At 38.3% G+C, this 25,909-nt stretch overlaps 1 protein-coding gene across 1 annotated transcript in view; it reads left to right on the plus strand.

Annotated features, from left to right (window-relative positions):
• OCA2 (OCA2 melanosomal transmembrane protein) overlaps positions 1-25,909 on the plus strand; it is a gene marked incomplete at both ends in the record, with an annotated part of 176,511 nt that overhangs the window by 99,850 nt on the left and 50,752 nt on the right. Inside the window, 4 exons of the mRNA XM_082489224.1 lie at positions 5,720-5,847; positions 10,476-10,535; positions 11,085-11,189; positions 22,763-22,856. Coding sequence (XP_082345350.1) covers positions 5,720-5,847; positions 10,476-10,535; positions 11,085-11,189; positions 22,763-22,856 — 387 coding nt within the window. The remainder of the gene's footprint in view (positions 1-5,719; positions 5,848-10,475; positions 10,536-11,084; positions 11,190-22,762; positions 22,857-25,909) is intronic.

Here is a 25,909-nt window from a genome sequence, read left to right on the forward strand (position 1 = left end):
AACAGAAAATTATTTTGATGAAGCTAAGCTTATGAAAAGAGACTGTCTCTTGATGTTCAAAAGACCAGCAAGTTGCTTTGTCAAAGGGCAACTTTATAAAAAATGAATATTAAAGGTAAACCAGTGCTGATCAGTTGACAGCAAGTATTACTTATAAACATTCTGCATGATTTCAGAACGTATATTTTCTGGGACGCCTGATAAAATAAAACAAAAAATTACAGAAACCAAAATACAGGACATTTTCATTCATATTCAGAACTACTAATGAAACATATTCTGTGAGTAGAGCAAGTGCTACTAGAAATATTTAACTTTTCCACCCAAATATTTCTATATGCATGTATAAGAATATAGTTGAATGTATGATTTACACAACATTACAACTACAGCATAGTGTATGAAAGACTGGCATACATTCTTAGGGTAAATTTTGAGGGGTTGTGGAGTTAATCAGACTTCTTCTGATGAATTAAGCTGTTGGAACACAGTGATGGACTTTACTTCCTCATATATTCAGTAACATGCTGTGTAAACAATTATTCAAAGGTAAGTGCCAAATGTGTTTTAGCTGGTAAGCCTGTTAGGGACATTGTGGGCTAAAAGGGTTTCTGCACCTCACAAAAATTCGTGTGGCCATTTTGACAAATAGCAAATTGTTGAATGTTGTACTTTGCTCAGTGACAAATGTCTGAAAAATCAGTGTGTCCATCCCATTGTTTGCAGATAGGAGTATTGTATTTTCATCTGGCAGAGGCTGGTCTAGCTGATTTTTAGAAAACTTGACTTATTTATCAGCTGCTATACATATGTGACCTGATTACTGCGTAGCCTGAATCTTCCCTGCTGCTATTACACCTCCTCCTCACTCCCTCTTGTCCTGCCCACTACTGCCACCACAAACAGGTTACTCTGCCCTCTGGAGCAGCCCGGTACAAACCCAAAGACTTGCCAGGACCCATTCAGTCTGAGCTAAATATCCTGGATTCTTGAAATTTTTCCTCAACAGTCAACTTTTCAGACTGTTGGTTGTACTTACTTCTCTGTCTTGTATTTCCTAATGAGCACGCATCTTTCTTAAAGTATATCTTCTCAGGGTTTACCAGGGTTGAAGAGAGCAGAGATTGCTTCACAGGACTGGCCATTTATCATCCTGGTTCTGTATATCAGTAGGCTATTAGGTTCAGTTGTGATCCACTCTGTTTCATGAGTCTTTTCTGCAGGACTCTTAGGCATCCGGTAGCTTCCCACCCTGGATTCATGCAGTATTAACTCTTCCTACCTAAATGTAGTACCCTGTGCCTGTCTTTCTTGAGCAGAACGCTGTTTTGCTTAAGCCAGCATTGAGATTGTGCAATGCTTTTCATTGCAAATATCTCAAGTGCCATTTCAGTTTTCACAAAAGTGACTTTTTAAGTGTCCCCTCAGTATTCGTAAAGACATTATTTCAAATTCTGTGCATGTAAACTGAACATACAGTGTCTACATGTTCACATTGTTAGAAGGAAGCTTATGCTTTTCAGCTGGTAGTAGGTCACGCAAAATTACTTTTACTAAAGAATATGATTTTTTCTTAATGAGCATTTGGAAGGCCTACAGATTACACAACATTTTTTTTTCTTTCATTTCTTTCTCTTTCACCTACCATCATCCCGCGTATTCTAGGCTTCTATTTGATTCTATCAGATTGTTTTCTATTTTCAAGTTCTTCTGTTTGATTATTTCAAAATATTTTTTTGTTGTTTTGAGTAGGATTGCAATTGTATTCTCATCATAAGCTATTTATTGTTCCAAAGGTGGTTTTCCCTACTGGGTAAAGTGTATATGAAAAGAAAAGCACTCAAGGTATTTCTGCTGTACCTTTTTTTCTGGCCTCAGGCAGAAGACATGGGAATCTTTTCCGTGAAGAATGTATTAGAAATTTGCAAGGTGCATTTTATAATAAAATTTCATTTTATTTTTCCTAAAATAAATAGAAACTGTCACTGTCTTCAACAGGTTATATATATCAGTGCAGAAATGGAATTTAGATTCAGTTTCTCTCCATGTTATATTTCCAGAACATAAATTGTTGTGAAACAGAGGCACTAAAAGGCAGTAAAGGAAGTGGTCTGTGGAACTATAAATGGGCTTTGCTTTCACTATAGTAATGAGAAGTTAGTTTTTGAAATTATTTCTATTTCCCTTCCTCCTGGTTATTTTTTGTGGCCCAGTAAGCTAGAACATAAATGAACAGAGAAGACGGTCTTTAACGTATCCTAGCACTTTTAATTCTTCAGAAAAGAAGGAATAGCTTCAAATTGAACCCAGGGCAAATGCAAAGCTACCCAAAAAGATAAAACACCAACAGAGTATGTACTAAAAGGCGTCGTTAATGTAGATCTTGCATAAACTCCCCCAAATTCCTTGAGAGGCTTCCTCCTTCCTTTCCCCTCCTCTGCTCTCCCACCCTGTGCCCTTCCTCAGGGAGATGGGTAACCGCACCTCCACTTTGCAGGCACAGCAAGGAAAGCAAATACACTCTGAACAGACCTTGTGTGCAGACTGAAATTAGCTCTGTGCAGCCAGAACTGGCAGCTGACGGGTTCGAACCTCCGGAGAGCTGTACTTGCCGGAGCACGGCAGGAGGACACGTCCCTTGCCCGTCCGTATTCCCAGGGAACAGCACTGTAAGGCAGGGCGCTCTTCTTCTTTCTCTCACGCAAAGCCATGCGCGTGGCGCTAATACGTGCTGATAACACTCGTGGTGCTAGAAAATGCCTGGCTCTATCCACCTCTTGTGCCTTTTGATTATATCTCATTAGCTTTAGCGAGTGTTATCTCCGTATAGCATGTTCAAGTTGATTTGTTTTCATCGGAAGCAGGAGGGTAGAAATAATGCCAAGATATTATCACAGATTGTTCCAGGACTATTGAGAAATTGCTGTTCTTTAATTCTTCACTTCGTTGTACTTACATACAAAATGCATGTGACAAAATGTAATGTCGTCACTTGCATTTGTACAAAATAGCAGTAAAATTCTGCTTCTAAGCGCCTGATCTGCATAAATCTACTTCCCCTTGCAGTAGTCCTCTGACAGGAATTGCCATCACCTTTATTTATTTAAGGTGGAGATGGGCCCACCATTCTTTACAGGAATTCAGAGAACAGCCAAGACTTGACAGTCAGAAGAAAATTAGGAAGTGCGTTTCCATAACCCCTTTCTTTGTGGTCAGAGAAAATAACTATTTAATTTGCATGGACAGATTCACTTTGTTTTTGGAAAGACAGTAAATGAACTATGCTAGCAAAAAGGCATGGTAGACTGGAACTGACAGTTCTCGCCTCACTTTCTTTTGTTACTTTGGGAACTCCGGCAGCACTCCTGTCCCTGTGGGTTCGTAACTGTTTTCGCAGTCGGTACACATACCCAGAGTCCAGCACACAAAAAAAAAAAACCCAAAAAGCATACGCTTTCCATTTAGGCCAGAATCCAGCATTCATCCTGAGCAGTACAGAGTATCACCACTCTTAGATCGATCCTGGAGTCTCCTTCCAGTGGGTGGTAAAATGCCATTCTTCACAAGAAAATATGGGACCAGCTATTCCCACCCTGCTCTCTTTTGTGGTTGCTTTTGCTCTCCTCCTCCCTTGCAGTATGATGCTCATGCATGAACTATTTTTGACCACACACTCTGATTAGATCACTGTGACCAAAGCAGGGAACGGGCTTGCTCAGCTTGCAGCATGGCGGGGTTTCTGTCTTTAGAGATGAGCAGAGCTAGCTATGAGACATGGTTTTTGGATCCACTGAGACACTCAGATCAGATTTTACTCAAAATCTGAATCAGGAACAACATAGGAGCTGAAGCTACAAAATTTGGGATAGAAAATTCCCTTGTTTTTCAGTTCTCTGCTTAGCTTTGACTTTGTTTCCACCTGTATGGTGGTACTTCTGCTGACAGGCCATTACACATCTTAGTCCTTCATACCTGCTCCCTAAGAAGGATTTCCCTGCATCTCTCTGTAGATTAGGTTTGCACCAGGCTAAAAGAAAACTTACTGCAAGAGCTGTTTATTAAGGAAATGGCAAGACCAGAGCGATCAGCCATGTGGAAGCTTTTCAAGAAGGATCATGGGGAGAGAGCTGGGAAAGTAAGAAGTTGTTCGTAGTGCTGGAAAATGTGGTTTCAGCCAAGCAGAGGGGACAGAAACCAGGTTGAGGGCATCAAGAGTAGACCTGAACTGGGGAGGAGGTGGAACTTGGAGAGGAAAGAAGTAGGTCATTGACTGAAGAGTTGGTGTCACTGAGAGGGTTTTGGTTTTGGAGCCAATCAACGCAAGAAATATGATTTCACTGCTGTGCAAATACTGAAGCAGAAAATAAAACCACCTCAAAGCATGAAAGCCGGAGCTGGTGACAAGCTACCTGGTTTAGCTCTCCTTACCAAACAGACCAGCCAAACTCCTGAGCTGCTGCTTTTGGGCAGGTCTGGTTGCCCGCACTGAGCTGCAATATTTTCAGCAGATGTTCCTTACTGATCACAGTTAACCTGAACTTCTTCATTTAAAGAGTGCAGTATGTCACTGAAAGCTCCTAAGATGTATTTGAGAAAGCAAAATGCATTCTTCGATTAGGGAATACTTCTGTGATGCTGCATAGGAATTTTTGGAGAAAATAGTTATTGTTTAGAGCTTCATGAACAGTGAGAACCTTTGGTGTCTTTATTTCCTTTATATTTAAATAGGATTGAAATGGAAAATAGCTTAATTTTAAACTGCTGGATGATTTTGGATCTCTTTCTTCTTTTAACTTAATGGTAGAACACTTATGTATAAACTGTAAGTTGAATGGCCTAAAATATTATGAATCAGCCTTCTGTCTCTGAATTTAATTACAACTTTGGTTGTCGAAGACTTTTGGAGAAGGCTTACTTTATTCATCTATCCACTTTGTAGCAGGGGCCTATTGTCCTTAAATTAAATTTGGTATTTGGTTATAAGTTTGTGACTTAAAATTGTTTGCCAGCAAAGATTGTTATTGTTCTTTTTTCCCCCTTTGTTTTTTCTGCAATTCTGTGAATCCATCACTTTCTGACTGTGAATATATGAAATAGGATGAAGCATATGAAACAGTCACAAAAAAGAGAGAAATAACTTGAAGAGGTGGAAGGCTTTATTTCCATGCCATTAAAAAAACCTTAAATTATATATTTTTTTTTTTTTTTTAAATAGTCATCTGCTATTTAGGAAAACAATAGAGAGGAAAGGCAGAAAAAGCAGCATCATTCTGAGGAAAACACCCAAATCCCTTTTGTTTCATGTCTGAAATCCCATTCAATTGTTTAAGACAAATGTGTCAGAGGAATCAAACGGCTCCAGAAAGCATTTTAACCATGCAGAGAGAAAGTGAGCCCTGCTCAGACAGAGATTCACTGATTACATTCTCTGGCTGATTGTACATTTGATTTGCATTTTCTCCTAATCACTTCCCAAAATATGTGTCCTAAACCACTTCAGGATGTATAGGGCAATCCTGTCTGGAAAAAGCCTGTTTTGCTATTTAAAGTCAGTCTCTTTTCTGTTTTAAAGAGCTTTTCCTTTCCTCTGTTTATCTTCTAGAGCACATAGCCAGCGAGTCTTCAAGGCCCTGAAAAACGCAGCACTGTAACTTTTATGTTGGTGGCACATAACGAGTCTGTGAAGTGTAAAGTGTTGCTCTCTCTTTTTCTAATGCAGGCTGGATTGCCATATTGGGAGCCATTTGGCTGCTAGTGCTAGCAGACATCCATGATTTCGAGATGATATTGAACAGAGTTGAGTGGGCAACCCTCCTTTTCTTTGCAGCCTTGTTTGTTCTCATGGAGGTAAGATTCTCCGATTTCTAATGCCTGAAGAGGTAGAAATGACGTATAAATGTGAATCACGTTTCTGGGCAGAGGCCTCCTGCAAATTCAATCCCACTGGAATATTGAAGATCAAGTGTAGTCATGGTAGTAACAGAGAGAAATTGCAGAGTGGTGGAAGTTGGCAGGACCTCTTTGAGATTTAAATTTTACTGTAAGCTTGGTTTCATTCTTCTTCTGCTGCATTTGCTGAATGGATCTGAAACAATCATTTTCATATAAGTGGAATTTTAGTTTCCACGTTTGTCAGCGGTCTGTGTGTGCAGATAGTTTATATGTTGTTATGTGTTTGTTTTGCAATTATTTAGAAAATCGATAGGAAAAATAGAAGAAGACGAATAAACCAGAGTTGAAAAACGCTCCTAATGCTGTCTGTTACACGCTGGCTGCCAAATGACCTAAGAGATTTAATGGGAGTATGATTTGACAAGATAATATCACTGAATTTCAGTTTGCAATTGTCATTTAAAAAGGTATTCAGTACTTGAAATGCCTGGATATCTTGCTGTGTAGTTTCTTTGTGTTTGCTTGACTATTAGAAACAGTCCAGTCATGTTTGTACCCCATTTTATTTACTTGTTTGATGCTTTTGTATAGCCTGAGAGGATTTATTTTTACTCGAAATGTTTGGATAATTCTTTGTATGAATACTCACATTTACTTGTCAATTAGGTTTCTGTGCATTCGCTAGAATACTCATTATTTTTCAGTTGTTATTTACTGGGTTTAAATTATGTAATTATGTTGTAGAAACACGACTGACAAAACCCAAGTGACCACTGGCACTGCCATGGCTAGTGAATTGTCTGACTGAGCAGCGTGGGAAAAGCCTGTAATAACAAATTTACTCACACAGCCTCCTTCCTCCTTCCCCCCCAGTAACTGCAAAGAGTCCAAGAATTTGTAAATTGGGATCTATTAAAAAAAATCACCAACACTAACACAGAAAAAATATGAAGCAAATACAAACAGCGAATAATTCAACTGACTCTAATTGATGCCAAACTGGAAGTCAAAATCTGATAACCTCTGAGAAGATAAATGGAAACTCTGATTATCATTAGGAGGCTTATTTGCTAGCTAGTAGGTCTAAAATTCATGAGGAAATGTTGATTTATTGTACACCCATTAGTACAGACAATTTTTAGCTCTCTACGTTATCAGGTTCTATATATCCTTGCATTTTCTAGCTCTTGTAGGGAATCCATATTGAAGCCATGTTTATTTTGTCTGCTGATGCTGTAACAGTTTATTAGTCACATTCCCTGATGTATTTATTGTTTTAGCTTGGATTGAATAGTTTTGATTTGAGTGTTGTTTGGCTACACAATAGCACAGTAAAACACCCGGGAAGTTATTTTTCATTTGCTAACAGACTTTGGATACAACTGTTGTAATTCACTGAACTTCATTTTTATGGTTTCTCAGGTCACCGGTGAATGGTTTGCTAACAAAAGAATATTTTTCCTGGCTCTGTAGAATGACAGCAGTTTAAGGTCATGAAAGAACATATAATCAAGAAAAGAAGTGAGAGACACTAAATTCTTACCCATAAATGAATAAAAAAAAAAGTTCTAAGTAACATCACTGCTAATTTTGATCTGAATCTATATTACCCTTTGAATTAACAGGAGATGACAGTCCTTGCCAAGGCATTTTTCTTTCCTGTAGCTTAACAATGTCAAGAAGAAACAATTCAAAACAAAGATATGCATTGAAGTATAAGAAATCTTTCCATGAGCTAGGCACTCAGAGGTTGTCAGCTCATATTCTTATGGATCTTGGTGATCCTTCATCTTAAAAGGTTCCCAGTATGAAGCTATTTCCTACTGCTATAAAGGTTCCCTTTCCTATTACAAGGCACATTCGAAAACCTGTGTGGGACTTATGCTGCAAGTCATTTTGGAAAAAGTGAATTGAGTGCCAGAGCCATGGGGGAACTCTTGGAGGTTCTGGCTTTGGGTACTCATTGGTCCAATCTGGTAGATCTTTTGCAGTGAAAAAGTTGGAAAGCCTTTGGAGCTCTCTTGTTTCTTATTGTGTCTCTCAGGTAATTCATCTTTACGACTGTTTTTTTAGTCCTTGTTCACAACTGTCTGTTACAGGCTATAAAATCTTTCTGCTGCTTCTGTCTCTTTATGACATAAGCTCCTGTGCCTCTCAGGGATACAGTATTTTGTTCAATTTTATTGTCAAAAATGACATTTTACCTTAATCCCTTCAGGCAGAGTTTATTTCCAACAGTCATCATGACATGCTGTCCATAAGAGGGTTTCACACAAATTGTTGTGCATAAATTAAAGTTCGATCTAAAACGGTACATAATTTTTTTCTGCCGTAAAGCTCTATTTCGAGCTGCCAGACAGGAGCTGGTACGCTTGAAGGCACCAATTAGTGCAGTAATATTTATTCCTCTTCGAAGACACAGGAAGATCCGGGAGACTCTCTGAGCAGTTTACACCCAGGAGAGGCCAGTGACGGGGTACTAATTGCTGGGTTTCACTTAGGCGCTTGCAGGCAATTGGCGTGGATATTGTAAAGACATCCTAAAGCTGGTTATGTGATTAGTATTGTCATCATCTCTAACGTGGTGGGCTACCGGCGGACTGACTGTCTGGCAGGAGCAACGTGCGTGTCCTCCACTCCCTTCCCTCTTTCCTGAATCTCTTTTGTAGTACCATGTCTGGATTCCAGAACAAATTTTGAGTGTTACTGAAACGTGTTGTGTTAGTAGATAATTAAGTAATAAGGCAGCAGTGCTAACTGAAATTAACTCTGAACTCTGGTTGCTGACAGCAATGTGTTAAAAAGTTTATTTTAAAGTGTGAACACAAAGCAATTGCAGAAAAAATATTACAGTTCATTAAAAATATTACTTTTACATACATTGTAAAAGTCACTTTCATAACCTTTGCGTTGGTAAAGCAATGCAGGTAGCTTAGAATGAAAACAGTAACTTAAAATTACCAACCCGAATTCTCTTCTTAGCAAACTTTATCCTGGGAAGTTAAAGTAATGAAAAAATGACCTTTTTTTTTTTTTTTAATGTAAGGGGTATGTGCATGTATTTAAAAGTCTTATCACTTGTTTTCTGCATGCTGCGTCTTTAAATGTAAATATACCTTTTCTTGTGCAATGCATTGTTGAAAACAAATAGAATTTCTGGGCCAAATTTAATATGTGGCTATACCCAAACCACTGGAGTTCAGCTGCCGCCTGAACGAGCTGCAGGTACAGGGGCTGCCGGTCTGAATGACGGCCCCTTTGTCACTCTGACATTACTGTGTCTTTTACCACTCCACTCAGTGCCTGTTAGGATCTTTGCCCATCTCTGTCATGGAATTTGACAGTGTGCAAGTTGAGTTGAATTTTTTTTTTCCACTGGTGTCTCTGAAGGGCTCTGTCTGACTGTGTGCGGGTTACACGGAGCTGCGGCGTGCGGATGCTGACTTCTGCGGCTCTGTGGGAGCAGAGTCAGTAAGTGAGGCATTGCAGCTGGCTGATTCTTAGTCACGGCAGAAAAAAAAAATGAAAACCAGCCAACCAGCTTGGTCCAGGCTGAACCAAAAATGGTGATGCTCTCCCCCGAGAAACTGAAAAGTCATAAAATAGATATACCCCACTGAACCTGAAAATAGTACTCCATTCTGGACGCTTGTAAGAAAAGAAAATAAAACCAAAGTGAATTAAAAGGTAGCTCGCATGAGCTAAAAATTCCCCTTTTACATCATAGTTTGAGGCAATAGATCATTCTCTTGGGGTGTTAATATTCAGTTTATATTCTCCTGTCTGCCCAAGGAGATATCAGAGCCATCACCATTAGGCTGGAGCCCTGCTATGTCTTTTCATCCATGGTAGTAACCATGGTTGTATGGGATGCTATCTGAGTATCCTGTACAAACGGTAATGGCTCTCACAGGGAGGACAGAGCACTCTGGTCCAGGCGGCCCCGGGCCTGATGCTTACATGGCTCACCTCCTCAGTTCGGGTGCCTGACAAGGGAATCGGAGAGCTGGTTGTCCTGCCTTTCAAGTGCTGCTGCCCCTGTGCCAATTTCTCTTCACCCAAGATCTCTGGCCTGGTTTTAGCAGATGGGTACTGTTGTTTTTTTATGGGTCTGAGAAAGTTGTTGAACAGAAACATGTGTTTTGCTTTCTCTTTTCTTCATCTGAGCACAAGATGCCTGATTTCATCTGACCTTTTAAACACATGATATACTTCTATCTATATTGTGGTTTTGGGGAAGTCAGTTTAAAATCAATTGTCTTCAGGTATTCAGAAAACACGTATCCACTGAAGAATGTCATCTTTAAATTTCAATTTTTCTTTGATGCCTGTGCCCCACACTTTTAAATAATCCCACCGGTCATTCCAGCACAACCAACCCACTTCTGCAAATACAGCTACCAATTCCTGCCGTGTCTTTTCTTTCTACCAATTGCAAAGCTGCTGCAGAAGCTACATGAGATTAATATCAATATCTTGTGAAGAGGAAAGAATTGTTGTATCTGCTTACATCCATTGAAAAAAATGTAACTACATCAGGTACTTAACTAATTAGTATCAATGTCTTTTTTTTTCTTTTTTAGGCTTTGGCTCATCTGCACTTAATAGACTATATAGGAGAGCAGACAGCTTTGTTAATAAAGGTATGTTTGAAATATTTACATTTTTTTAACATGTAAGGAAAATAGTTTTAGTCCAATAGAAAAATGAATAATACTTTCATTTTGAATTTAATGTTAATGACTGCATTCCTGCACAGCAATGTCAAAAAAGCATGTTATACTTTGGCATGGGTGGTATTTAATATGTATATATCTGTCCACAGCCTAAATAAGCATAGCCATAAATGCAAAAGGGAAGACTTTTCTGTCGTCTAAAAATCCCAAGAAAATATAACGAGTAAAAAGGGAAAATTTAGGGTTGCATGGTTTATTTCCTGTGTGAAATGTAAGTATGACTATTAGAAATATCAGTCTTTGTATTTCTATTTGTTCAAATTTTCTTGGGAAAAGAACAATATTGTGTTACTAAATGTCTGGCTATTTTCTTTAAGATGCTTTTCTTATCTCAGAGCCTGAAGGAGTAATAAATGTTGGTAAATTAAAACTGTGGAAAACGTGCAATTATGCCATCGGGGGGACGGAGCAGCACTGATCTCATCAAAGTTGTAATTCGACTTCTCTCAATTCCAGGTGGTTCCTGAGGACCAGCGCTTAGCGGTGGCCATCATTTTAGTGCTCTGGGTGTCTGCTTTGGCCTCCTCCGTCATCGACAACATCCCCTTCACAGCTACGATGGTAGGGGTCTGGGCAACACTCACACACCCTCCTCCTGGTGCTGGCAAGGGAGCTGAGCTCGCTGATTACAATTTGCCTTTTTTTTTTTTCCCCCCTCTGCTGTGTTGCAGTTTACTTTATCCCCTCAGGTTGAATCATTATTGCAAGCTTAGTCGTAGCATTTAGGCATCTTGCTGGCCATTGCTGCCAGCACTCGCAGTTCGCTGTGGAACGAGACCCACTGTTTTAGCTGTATTCTTGCATATATTCGCTGTTATATTCGCATCTGTAGCTGATAAGTAAAGTTGTCTTTTTGATTGAAATTGTCACTAGCCACCTGCTGCTATCAATATTTTCCCTCTCTGCACTGCATAGTTACGCTAATGCTTTAACACCTGAGCCTTTTATTGCTGCCTTGCTTATGTAATTAGTTTAAAAACAGCAAATAACTTTAACCATAACAAATGCTTATCAGCTGTTAAGTTTAATATCAGAAAAGTGTCAAATTATAACAAATCAAGGCATGATAAAATAGGTTTATTCAATCAAGTTCTCCGTTTAAACAAAGTACAATAATCCCTTCATTATGCCGTAGGAATGATTCATTGTTATAGCTTGTTGTCAGCCAAGTATAATTCTTTCTCCCATTGTTATTGGGTGGTTATGTCCGCCTTTAACCTGTGTCAAGGTTTAAGACAGTTCTTATAGGGCATATGATAGGTTGGACAGATTTGCAGCTGCTTTGTAATTATATGTTAATATGGTATTTTGGTTTGATTACCGTGGTGTTTCCTGTGGAATTATATTGATTTAACAACAAGAGACTGCAAGCAATAGGCATGAAGGGAAAGATTGGTTCAGGATGAGTCACCCCTCAGCAAACACTTGAGGACTATTAAGCAATAATGCAGAAATCTTAGCTTCAAAGCTTTTGCCTCACATCCAGCTAGTCTGTGGAAAGTGGTTTGGAGCAATACCAAATGACACCTGCACGCACACTGACCAAAGGGTCTTGCGCAGATTTTGAAAGGAACCCTCTTTCAAAGGAGTATGTTTTGGGAAATAGGACTGAAACATGAATCTTTTGGGATGCCTGAAGACCGCTTCTTTTGTGTCTTCGAGGGAGTGAAATACAGATGGACAGGAAAAAATTCCTGCCAAGGTTTTACATTTCAAATGCATATCTTTTTCATCCTGTTCTGGGCTGAACCATCTACTTTTTTTTTTTTTTTTCTTTAAAAATAGGTGGAGAGAGGAGGGAGAAAGAAAGAAAAATGCAGGCATACTCTCACCTGTGCAAGAGTAGTCTTTAGCTGAGATGTTAAGACACTAATGTGTTATGCAGCAGACTGAAGTCGAGACCCAGCACCATCTAACTCAATGAACGGGCTGGGACATTGTCATTCTACATTAGAAAATACTTTCAGAAAATTCCTAAGTAACTAAGTCCCAAGTTCTTCTGTAAGATTGCATAAACTTGAATTGAAAAATCTTTTTGTTTCTTTGGCACTGGGTTCCTGCAGTCAAAACAAGCAACGTTTGGTTCTGGAAGGCCATTTATCGCTATGTATGTCAAAGCTATGAACTCCTGATGAGGAGTATTACATATATAAAACCCAGCTCTTTTGTAGAATACCTTTTTGCTAATTGGGGACTCGTTAATTGAGTGTGTGTTTGTCTAATAAACACAGAATGCAACAGGTATTTCTTAGATCTCTGTTTATTTATCGGCTTGCTATTCACAGAATCAAGCTGTAATTACTAATATCAGAAACCCATCCATGCAGCAAAGTCACTTATTCAGCCATATAGTTCAGTCATACATTCACACAGCTGACATGCTTCTATAGATGAATTTGTTTTCATATGCTTCAGTGATGCTGGAGTATAGGACACCAGCTATGGTGTAGCCATGAATGATCCTGTCCGTTCTTGGCAAAAGGTGACAGCTTCACAGCTGAGCCTGTGCTTATAATTATGGAATATGCAGGTGTGCTGACTCCCTCCAGTGAAACCCTCCAAGAAGTTCATAATTCTTCTTCAGTAGTGAACAAATATCTGTATGACAATGGGGCAAAAGCTCTTGTGATTTTTGCAGTCATAGTCTTGATGGACCAAGTACTGGGTAGGGATATGATACCCATCAAGTCCCTCCCATTTTTTGAACCTACTGATACAGTAGGTGGTTTTGTAGATATCAGCTGTATGCTTCGACTGAGCAAAGAGTGTTTGGAGGATGGCGTCAGAGACATCTGCCAATAGCGGATTTGCTCACCCCAAGGCAGTGAACCACTGACCAGTAGGAGTTAGGGGAAACCAGGCTCACAGGGTGACAGTCTATTTGACTTGTACATGGATAGGAATTCCTGAAATAGCATGCAAAGATGGTGAAAAGCTTGGTGGCAACTCACAGTCAAGGTCACAAAAGGAGTCTCTTCTGCATTAGAAAGGTGAGTATCCAGTGCTTTTTGTCCCGTATTCTAGGGGTAAGGCAGTGCTGCCAGTCTCAACTTTTCTGGTTTTAAGTCTCGAGCTGACTGCAGGCAAAACTACTGTGATGGCAAGGGTGCCTAGAAAGTCACATTGTTCCATTCCTTCAGGGGTGGGAAGGTGCAAGAAGACAGGGATCAGTTCATTCGTGGAATGTCCCCAGTGCTGCCTCTGTGTTGCTGGATAAGGTCTTCCATTAATTCCCTACAACACTGTGCAGTGCGTGTTGTCCAGACTTGGAGCAAGGAGGTAGGTAGATAGGAGCTACACGCACTCTGTGTAGTTAGCTCAGAAATGGTGTGGGAGTGAACAGAAGTAAGGGTTTCCAATGTGAGGTGACTGACTCCCCTGGACTGAAGACACCGTAGATAAGAAGAGACTCATCTCCAACTCTTTCGGTCTCCTGTTACACCATGTAATGTAGAACTAGCCCATACAATTGATATGTAGATTATTTTGACCCAGGACCTGCCTGACAAATGGAAGAAATATGGAATTCCACTATAGCATGTAAGAAGACCTGAGGCTTGACTTACGAGATTGCATAGGTATTAGGAAGAAATTCTTTACTGTGAGGGTGGTGAGGCACTGGAACAGGTTGCCCAGAGAAGTTGTGGATGCTCTGTCCCTGAAGGTGTTCGAGGTCAGCCTGGATGGGGCTTTGAGCAACCTGGTCTAGTGGAAGATGTTCCGCCCATGGCAAGGGGGTTGGAACTAGATGATCTTTAAGGTCCCTTGCAACCCAAACCATTCTATGATTCTATAGCTGAAAGGAAGAAAAAGAGAAAAACCTGCAGATAGCTCTGTAATTGTGACACTGTGTTTGCTTTAAAAAAAATCAAGCTGTAGGATGGTTGTCCAAATTTTCATTTCAGCTTCTTTGTTTGTACTAGTGGGATAATCAGATTCATAATGACTTCCTTTGTGTATAGAAAAAATAAAAATAAAAAATGTAAATGTCTAATTAATGAATCTTGAGACTAAAAATTTCACTTTATCTGTACTTGGATAAAGTTGGCTGGTCCATTTTCAGTTTCAGATTTGACAGCATTAAAATTTATAGCTGGCGGATTCTTACCTTAACAGGATGTGAAAGTGGAAGCTGTAGATCAATATTTTAAAAAGGTAATTAGAATATGAATATATCTGAGCCAGCATTACAATGAATTCTAGGAAATACACTTTTAAATGAATTGAAGTAATGAAAACAGATAAGGAAAACGGTTTCCTAGAGGAAAATCTAAGCATTTTCAAGAATTGCTAAGTATCTACATAGACAAGTTAGGATTCTTGCTTGTCCTAAAACATAAACACAACACATTATCTGCAGTCTTAAGAACAAAATGTAAATATTTTCAGTTATTTTAAGATTAAAATGTTTTATGGTGCAAAATATTCATGTGTTCAGATATTTTGAATGCATTAGTGCTTTTCAGCAGTCTTGAGCACCAGCATCGTGAAGAATTTTCCCTTACTAAAAAATTCTGAGATTAAAAAATTCAGATTAGTTTAGTATTTGAAGCATCTTACCCTGGAAATACCTTTTCAGTGCAACACTGTTGTTAGTCAAATTCTTCTTTGTCCTAGACAAGAGTAAATCTGCTGTAACCCCACCATCAAAAATGTCAGTACCATATGGAATTCATTTACAGAGGTCACTAAACTGAAATCTCTGCAGAGAGCTCAGAACACAGCAAGTATTTTATGCTACAGTGGATGTTGCAGAAAGATAATTGTGTACATGAAACAGTGGAAAGAGTTTCTGAGGGCACTTAGTTCATCATAGGTTGATTACTTTTACTGTTTCTGTCTTGGTCAAATTCTGTTTGTGTTAAACTAAAATAAAGCATTGGAGCCACACAAAGACAAAACAGTCTTCAGAGTATCTTCCAATTGTTTGTCTCAGGTAATTGGTCCTGAATGCAAAGATCATGAACTGCCCCAAAACAAGATGAGATTGAAACTTGCTTGCTGAACACTAATCCTTTTTCCCTTCTCTTTAAGCATTGGAGAGTGAAGATCCAGCTCCCTAATTAAGTAGATGTTCATATGAGTGACAGTTTATTACACTTCATCGCATAAGCATGCCTGGCAACTGTGACAGGAAAATCAATAAATTTTTGCCAATATGTAAAAAATGAACTATAGCAAAATATTCTGAGTTTGAGATATACTTTGTAGGAAACTCCATGAATTCTGACTGTATGCAAAAGACTATGTCGCCAGCAGCAAAATTAATATATATAGATATATCTGGGAGTTGCTTAAAAAAACCCCACAAAATGTCCTGTGCATAAACAGTTAACACACCAGGAGCTTAGTTATTAAGTCTCACACATTTCAATTCCTGAATGGCAAGAGGTTTTTTTTTATGTTGGATATCCAGCTTTCTTTGACAAATAAATGTGGTGAATCACGTAGTGATACTCCATGTGTCATTCTGTTAGTCCTCTGATATTTTCCCTCCTTTTTCAAGAGGCTGAACTCACAATGACACTCCTTGACAGGCAGACTTACTAGTTTTTAAGGCCTGCGTTTTCCTAATATTTTTATTTAAATAGCCACGGATTTCTGCCCTAAGAATGTTAGGTGGCATGATTTTATTACCAGTATGCTCTTTAGTTTAACTGACGTGTTTTATCAGCCACATATGCTAGAGCCATCTGTTTATATTTTTCTTTTATTACAAGAGCTAAAAATATAGCCATAGTAAATCCTCGTTTTAGCTGAGTTTAAACACTATTTCCTCAATACAGAGTAACAAACAACTTCCATTAACCACCTGGCTGGCAAGGTGACTTAGTCTCTGACAGGTCTTTGTTAGAAACCGGATAATTTTTGGCCCACTATTTATTGCCTTTAAAACTATCAGAGGCTTTTCATTTGCAGTACTGAATATTTTTGTACGGATCTCATGTTCTTAGCGTCAGTTTTATTTTTGGGTCTTCTTTGCCTTCTGCGCTACCAGAGTTTTCCGTGCCCTGCATTTCAGTGCTTAGTGAATGTGTAAGACTGGCCTGTAGCTGCCTGCAGAGACAGAGCGATCACCAACAATTTGGGAAACTGCAAACAGGTTTTCCTTCTATTAATGCACATTCTCTGCACTTTTCACAAAAGACATCTTTACCACATGCAGTTCTTAGCAAAGTGTGTGCCGTGAAATCGCATGGTGTAGAGCAGCAACGAATCCCTAAAATAAAGATGTGAATTGCTCTTTCACTGTCACTTTGCACAAATAGACGAAATGGGCAATGCGACCTGATGTCTTCTACTGTGCTGCATAGGTATAGGATAAACTTGTCTAAGTCACCCTTCTTGCACAATGGGGCTGTGTGATTACTTGTACAAGTGTTAGCTTTGGGACGCAGAAGTAGCTGAGAGTGCTTCACCCTGCTGTTTCTTATGAACACCATCCCAGGAGGAGATGCTCGCTGATAGAGCAGGACCAGTGCCTCTTCTTTTTGGTCTCCTCGCTACATATCTAGGGTCCAGCTAGTAAAGCTGAATCATTATTTCTGCTTGTATTTCAGAAGCAGGTCTTCATAGTTGCAAAAGAGGTCTTCTTTCTTCATCTCCTTGACCAGTGGAATGCCATGCTTATGAGAATGTTTTGTTGTAAAAATAGGTGAATAGCAAAAAGGTCTTGGTTCAACCTGTTCTTGGGTAAATTGGAGTCTTTGAAAAGAGGCTGTAACAGCAAGGTTTGAAAATATTAATTCCTTGGTCATAGCTTTGCTTACAAAGAATGCAGTCTACGTATATAAAATAAAATAAATGTGAAAGCAAAATCTTCAAGGCTCTCCATTCCACTTTTGTACAAACAGGACTGGTAGGAATAAGGCTCGGGAGGTGTCAAGTAGACCCCCTCTGTCAAGTAGACAACGGAATTGAGATGTGCAAACATCACCACCAGTGTCTTTTAACAAAAAGGGACTATATACCGCAGTATAAATGCAAGGATTTTTATGAGAAAACTAACAATATTTTATGAAATTTTGCTTTGTAGTAATTGGTGTGTGTAGTTCTGAAATTGTTCTATTTTCTCTTTTTCAAAGGCTTCATTTAAAGTAGAAATTGACCTTCCTTTCTTTCTGATTGTTTCATCTGGCTTAAACTTTGAGGATGTTAGTGAGATGAGAGTCCTGTCCAGAATCCAGATGATTCTGTCCTGCAGAATCATATTTTTTGAGTCTGAATTAGCTTCGTACAATATTAATTGTTAATAGATGGTATCTTGTTGGGAAGGTGGATAATTTATAACAGCAATAAAATCCTATTCCATTTTAAAATCCTGAAACACTGATTCAAGATTAAAAACAGTGTAAAAGATGAAAATACATATATTTCCATTTTTGTTCTTTTTATATTTGTAACACATCCTATGTACTTCCACAGTGTATGGTATAAACAAACATTTTCTTCACAAGGATTGATTTTGATTAAGTTAGTTATATAGACAAATGTGCCAACATCTGTAGATACTTTTGTTGTTCTTTGTGCATCAGTTTACATCCTATATATATATAAAATCCATAAAGCGCCCTATATAGAATCAAGATTAATGACTAGCTCCTTTCTGTATCGAGCTTTTGAGGACATTCTCCTTTTTCCAGGTACAGTCATTATTTCCTACACTTGTGTTTTTCTGTTTTACTGGAGGCAAATAGTCTTACAGTGGTGGTAGGTGAGATAGGTTTGGCTTTGCTCTGTTGAGCTACACCGCTCATTCTATCTGAATTCTGCCAATCAAGCAGCAATGTGGGGTGGTTCAATATTGAACTTTCCAACAAAATTAGCAAGTTTTCTAGAAGCTAGTCGAAGAGAGATTTATCCTGGTAAGATTATTGAGATAAAAAGTATAAGAAATGAAAGCTATCTTCCTGATAAGACATTACTATGCTCCTTCTAATATCGATAAAGGTGCTGTTTACATAATCTGAAGAGGGAATAATGAAGGAAACATGGGGCTTCATAATCTTTAACTTTTGTGTTTTTCTCTGTTGAGGGGCAGCATTTCATAAAACTATGAAAGAATCTTCATTCCAAATATGTTAAATCAATATGACAAAGGTATTTGTACAATATGCATTGCAGGCAACTATATCTCAGTTTGCAAAGTATCCTAACTTGGAGTGCTTTCGATGCTATTGTAAAAGCCTACGGGTTGAATCAGAAAGAGTTGTAGAACTAATTCAGTTTTTCAAAAACATTGAAAACTACAGTGAAAAGTTTCCTTCTAACCTAAATATTTTGCATTTCTGTTTTTAGTGCTCAGGTTAACTAAAACAGTAGATAAAGCTGAGGTTTGAGGTATTGATGGTGAAAAAAATGTTGCCTCATGCATAATTGCAGGAATCAATGTGTCAAAAAGTGTTAAAGGTGATTTTGGGGGAAAACAGAAGCAGGTTCCTTTGTAACTGACCCTGTGCATTATTGCTATGTATTTAAAATGCAAACGTTTAAACAATGAGAAATGTCCATTGGCTTTAACTGATTTGCAACATCTCTTCAAGAGTTCTTGCTGATGATCAAGTTTCTTAATTCTTCCTTGCTTTTGGAGCAGGAAAGTTCTTAAGGATGGAAATTAGAACAATCTGTTTGTCTTATGCATACTTTTAGATCAAAAGAATTAGATGCTAGGGACTTTTGGAGACTCTGTGGCACACAGTTGGCACACAGGATAGCCCATTATGTTTGCAAAAAATTGGTTTACTTTATAGATCAAATAAATATTTCTGTCTGAAACACTGGAAATTTAACTGAATGTTTTGCATTCATCTTTCATGTGGTTATTCAAAACTGAAACTTACAGTGGAGCATTCCTTGTTAGAAATACATCTTCTTTACAGGGGATATAAGCATGTAAAATTTAACTTCAAGCATGTCTCAGAGGTCCGTAGGACTTCCATTCCCATTCTGACTTATCTTCTTTGGCAGAAATGAATGCCTTTAAATAGGGAAAACAACCAAATTAAAGTGTACACAAATATGTATTGCTGAGGCATATTTCAACGTTGGTCCCTTGTTGCAAAACCAAGCGTTTATGGGAGCAGAGATTCCTGATCCAGCCCTATTGCCTGTTAATGCACTTAGGAGCATGACATCACTGATGATAATTTTAATGTAGAGAATTAATTATTATGAATCCTTTCAAAAAGAATTCACACTATTTCTGAGTGGAAGGAAAGCAATGTTATGTCAAGACGAAAACAATAACACCAGTCAAGTGCGTGTTTGGGCTCCTACAATACTTTGTAAGGTTTAAAAAATTAAGCAATGGACATTCATGCAGACCTTCTCTTGATGCATTGCAATCTATATTTGTGTCTAAAAGAAGCCAGAGTGAGTTGCAAACTTTGTTGAGTGACTTTCTTCTAGGGGGTTTCTGTGTCTTTAATCAATAGAGATTTACAGGACACGGAGAGCTCCTGACACTGCCCTCCTTCACTAAATAGAAAACCAAATTTTCTCATGGAGGTATTGTGTCTATGTGGCAGCAAATACCTAGCAGAGAGTTATCTTGTGGGCTTTCTGTCTGGGATCTCTGTTTTGCTTCTCACTTCCCCTGTCCTTCACAGTGCCGTAATTATGGAGGGTCCTCCTGGAGGGCCATAGGGCTCTGCTGTCTGCATGGTTCCCACTAGTGGGGTGCGAAAACAGCATTATTTGTTCTGCACTTGGGATCTGGCTGGCAACAGCTTTAGGACTGACCTCAACAGCAAGAAAATAAGATAATAATTTTAAATCTGCTCTACATACCCACCTTCTCTGTGCTGGGCAGGGGACACACAAGGAGGAGTCTAATTTAAAAAAGTGTTTCTAGTCTGCATAGTTCAGGATTGTGTCCTGCAACAAATGAGTTACTGTAATACATCAGGATACTTGCAAATAATTCTGAGAAACTAAACAATAATTTTTGGTTCTCTGGTCAAAATTATATAGTAGGAAAAATGCTTTATTTAGGTTAAGCATGATGGTTTATCCTGTGATTTCAGTATTTGTGTTTAGATTTTATTTTATGTTGAAACACAGTATTGTTTTGAAATAAATATGAAATAGAATCATAGAATCATTTAAGTTAAAAAAGACCTTTAAGATCATGGAGTCCAATCACAAACCTAACACTGCCAAGTCCACTGCTAAACCATGTTCCAAGGCACTACATTACACTTAAAGTGCCTGGGAAGATCGAAGCCCATAAAAATAACTATTGCAATCACCATGATCAGTGGATCTTTGCTACTTCATTTTGAGAGATTCTACTTCCCAAACATACTTTTAAATGCACGAGTTGTTTCTTTTCCTGCGTGTGTTAGCACTTGCTGTATTTTTGACATCGGGAATGGGCTAATTGCAGATCATAGAATGATAAAATCACAGACTCATAGGATCATTTAGCTTGGAAAAGACCTTTAAGATTATTGATCCCACCACTAAACTGTGTCCCTAAGTGCCACATCTACACATCTTTTAAATACCTCCAGGGATGGTGACTCAGCCACTTCCCCAGGCAATCTGTTCCAATGCTTGACAACCTTTTTGGTGAAGAAATTTTTCCTAATGTCCAATCTAAACTTCCCCTGGCACAACTTGAGGCCATTTCCTCTCATCCTATCACTAGTTACTTCAAAGAAGAGACCAACACTCCTCAGCCTCCTTTTCTCCAATTTGAATTGCATGTCATCTTCTGTGATGGTTTCAGAGAAACAAAGTTTGTGGGGAGAAATTAAGTCTTTCACGACTGTTTCATGGAAAAGAACAGACAAGATGTTGGGCACACTGACTCTTCTTTAGGTTTTGAAATAGAAATAGACATCTTCAGGCAATGTACAATTCAAGAATGATCGTTTAGACATTAACTTATCTAGATTAATCAATGAGAGGATTTAAGAGGGATGATTAGCACCATTGGCAGAAGGGAGGGGGAAAGGGTTGTAATTCTTCATAAAGCCTACAGATTGCTCCATGCTGAAAGAACACACACAGTCAGTAAAGGTGAGCATCACTCAGCCATCAAAGTGAAAACATTTTTCAGGAAGCAGCTGCTCCATCTCCAAGATCATACGCCTTGAGGGGCACCTGTGAAATACATTCAAATGACAAATTGGAGGATTAAAAGTCATAACTGTTCACTACAGAAAATCCTGGACTCTGAGAAAGCACTCATTTTAAGGCATATCACAGTTATTTCCACAAATCCCTTCCTGCTTGATATCTCGCTGTTCCATGTTTGCTTATTCTTTCTCTCTCTCTTTTGGTCCCATAAACCTCTGTACGTGTTAAAAACAGGTTGATAACACTATCACCTATTTCCTTTCTAATGACTGGTACTGATTATACCTTCCTTTCAAACCAAGTGGTTGCACAATTAAGTTGAACTCAAACTAGTTTTTCCCAACTAAGCTAAAAGTTCGGCTTTGAAGGGTGTTACTGATTGAGATCTGGTGCTGTTCAGAAGCCTGCCTGCTGTATTTTTGGGGTCTATATCTATTGCCTAAAGAAGTCTATTATGTCTCCCTACAAGCCTTGTTTGACTTTTATGGGGTTTTATTTTATTTTATTTTATTTTATTTTATTTTATTTTATTTGCTAAAAGGATTAAATGAAATTCATAAAACTTGCAAACATTTCCCAGTGAACTAAAGCTACATTCTCTGGTAAATGCAATGTTAGAATAGAAAGTAAAATAACTCAGCTCTGCTTTTGAATTCAGAAGCCTGATACATTGATATTTCTCAGTTTTTCCCTAGCAGATCAGACATTGTTGATTATAACAAAGATTCAGGAATTTTTTAGTTCCTGACACGTGATCTACAGCCATCTTGATTGTGAAGGTCTGGGCATCTCTTACAGCTGTCTCCAGCAAGAAGGGGATATAGCTCTGTCCTTTAGGTTTCAAGAAATAGAGGGGGAATTGATTTGTAGTCACTGTCAGGTCCCCGTTGAACCAGAAGGATTCAACAGAAGGCACTCATAACCTTACGAGATCCTCGGTATATGGACTTACTGGTGTTTTAAGTTGTTTACTTGAATGAGTTTCATTTATATTATGCTGATGGTTGGATGTCTCCTGACTATCTCTCCCTTTTCTTCTTAAACCACAGATTCCTGTGCTTCTCAACCTGAGTAAAGATCCTGATGTTAACTTGCCTATGAAACCATTAATCTTTTCATTGGCCATGGGTGCGTGCCTTGGAGGTAAGTGTTTATGTGAGAAAGCTTACATAAGGTAATAGCTATGCAATTATGGCATGTATAAACTGGCACAATAGGTTCAATGACTTTATTATGCAAAGCATAGAGAGGGCCGGATCCAGCCTCTGCTGACTTCAAAGGACTCCTGGATACGGATCCCAACCACTGTCTGCTGCTACAATAGGTCTTTTGCAGTCTGTGTTTGAAGACCATATCTGCATAAAGTACAGACACACAAAGAAGCAGTCCAGATGGTGCTTATAGGATCCCGATCTCTTGTGAGAGAAAATACAAAGATACATTTAGCTTTCAGAACAGAGACCCATCATTGCTTGTTGAAAAGATGCAGGAAATGGATAGTAGCTGAGATCTGAAGGCTTGATTCAAAGTCACAGGGAGGTTTTCTGGCTGGTTCACAGAAATAGTTTAAGTATCCATTTGCTGACCTGTTTAGCATTCCTTACTCTAAGGAAAGTATATTTGAAGTCTTTGGGAAATGTACCTCTAATAATGAAAGCTAATAGCCATTCTCCTAGTACCCATCTTGGTGTTAACCGGGATTTCTTGCATTGTCGGTGTATTAGCGCAAAATAAGCAAATGATTTCATTACTTTTTTTTTTTTTTTTTTAACTGAAAATGTACCATGTATGTATTGCAGGCCCAGGATTTCCTCCCTGTTTGTTATAACAATAAAGGAGAATAGCCATTCACTAGTTTTTAAATTAATGTTTATACTTGCTCACTTTCTTATTTTACATTCTGCAAATGGCTTATGAGGTGTTACATAAGGTGTTACAACATTTCCAAATAGCAAGTGTACTAAGTGCAATTAAAATGTGTAAGTTTTTAATGAGAAATAAAGTTAGTATTATTTTTTTACTACTGAGAATTTTAATGCTAATTACACTGTATTGGGCTGTGTTTTGATCCCTAAATATTTAAGTAGTTAATTTAAATAACGTTAAAATGAATAAAATCGTGTTCTGCAAGGAATCCACCACTTCGGTCCCTCCATGCCCCTCCAATGGTTTCCTTGACTTTACAGAGATTAAAACTAAAACCAGTTTTATGTGTAACACAAGTTCTGGTTTGTTTGTTTAGCTAAGTGATTGGTAGTACAAGTGACCTTAATACCTAACAAAGATTATAATGATATAATTTACTGATTAAATTTTAAGAGCATGTTGCAAAGGCATGACAATTTATACCAAACAACAGTTATTCGTTTGAGGAGTATCTTTTTGTACTCATCACTATATTGTGACTTTAACTGGTTCCTCTCTAAAACCAGTGATTTGAATAATCAGCATATCTTTATATAGATTTTTGCCATAAAAATATCATCTTTCTTCCAAATTTGATAATCATGGAACAGACAGTGATTTCATTAAACTTTCAGAATAATAAAAAAAAAAGCATAAGGAATATAAAACTGACCAGATTACGCTGACATATTCTGAGTGGGAGGCACTTCATCAGCCTTAGAGGCTTTAGAAATCTCAGCTGATTTTCCTAAAGTATCAGTTACTATCTTAAATGAAATTCTTTTAATTTGATTTGCTGAAGGGGTGCTGGGATTTTAATAGAGAGTTCTGTGTGTATGTAGTATGACACAAAAGTAAAAATATAAACAGTACCATGGGGATTATTTGAATTAAAAGGAACTAGAGAGCCATAGGAAGTGCCCAGGTATTCAGATAGGCTCTATACAAATATTTGGATAGAAAGTTAGACTATTATAATTATTAGCAAAAACCTAAACTCTCCAGACTCTGCTCTGTTAGGATAAAGCTCAGCCTGAAAATAAATATGCTTCTAACTTTCCCATGTCAAAACTAAAAGCTAATGGACAGCAGCTTATTGTTAGGGAATGAAAAGTGTGAAAAAGCTTTTGCTTTAAAAGATTTCATAGTCCTGAAAAGTGAGGGAAAAGGGATTTTCTTTTTTCTTGTAAAAAAAAAGAAAGTGTTGATGGCCTTTAAAAATTATTTCCAAAAGAAAAGTCTTATCAACTCTGAAGTGCTGTGAAGGAATCCTGAAGGTAGGCTAGTCCCATTGTAGAAGGGGTAGATGACAATTATATCATCACTGTATGCTGCTTAAGGCAAAAAATTGGATCTTATCACTGCTCGTGCAACAAAGGAACTTGGCAAACAAGACATTTTGTAGAAGAGTCCGAAGAAATAATACATTATAACTGCATGTTTCAGGGTCAGCTGTTTACTACATAATGCAGAGCTTCAATTCTGGTAATTTGATAGCATTTCTGGGGTTCAGGTTAAACATTGCTGTGTGCTTATGTGTCTGTGAAGGGAGCATCAGCATTTGTTCCTGTCTTGGAAAATGCTGTGCAATATTTTGTCCTGAAAAATTTCCACTGGGTACAATTACTTTTTTCTACTGTCACAAAGTGCACAGGCAGCTCTGGGTTTGGAAGATGATAGAATAAAAAAAGACAGTAATTTTCCTTCATTGCGTTAGCTGTTGTCCTGGAAATGAAAGAAGGATTGAGTCAGTCTCAAGCAAGATGAAGAGACCTTTGCCAGCATAACTGCCACATTGTTGTCATCTTCAGCAGTGTCTCCCTAAAGAGAGCTGCTGCTATTAAATTTCTGTCTTTCATGGCATTGGGCTCAGACATAAGGATAACTGAATATCGCATGAATGCTCCTTGCTCTGTAAAATGTGTCTCTGAAGGTGAGAAGGGGTGAAAAATCCTGTTTCTCACCCAAGGAAGCCAAGGACAGAGATGGCCATGGGCAGTTCCTGGTAAGATGGTCACAATTTTGAAATCTTCGGGTCTTGGAGTTCGCCGGTTCTTTTCTGGCAGTTTTCTTGCTCAGTTCAGGTCAAGCTTACACGATTAAGAAAGAAACATAGTAGTTTTTCAGGATCTCTGGTTCCGGAAATTTAGGTTTATGCTTGTCCTAGATACCTTTAAGAACTTAAACTAAGTTGTAACCTAGAAGTCTGGCTGCCTCAGGCTCCCTGTTTGGTGATGGGGATACTGGCACATCCAGGAGGCAGTTGTTTATTCATCCACTGAAAATGCCAG

Source organism: Vanellus vanellus (genome assembly GCF_965231255.1).
Source record: "Vanellus vanellus genome assembly, chromosome: 1".
Taxonomy (NCBI): domain Eukaryota; kingdom Metazoa; phylum Chordata; class Aves; order Charadriiformes; family Charadriidae; genus Vanellus; species Vanellus vanellus.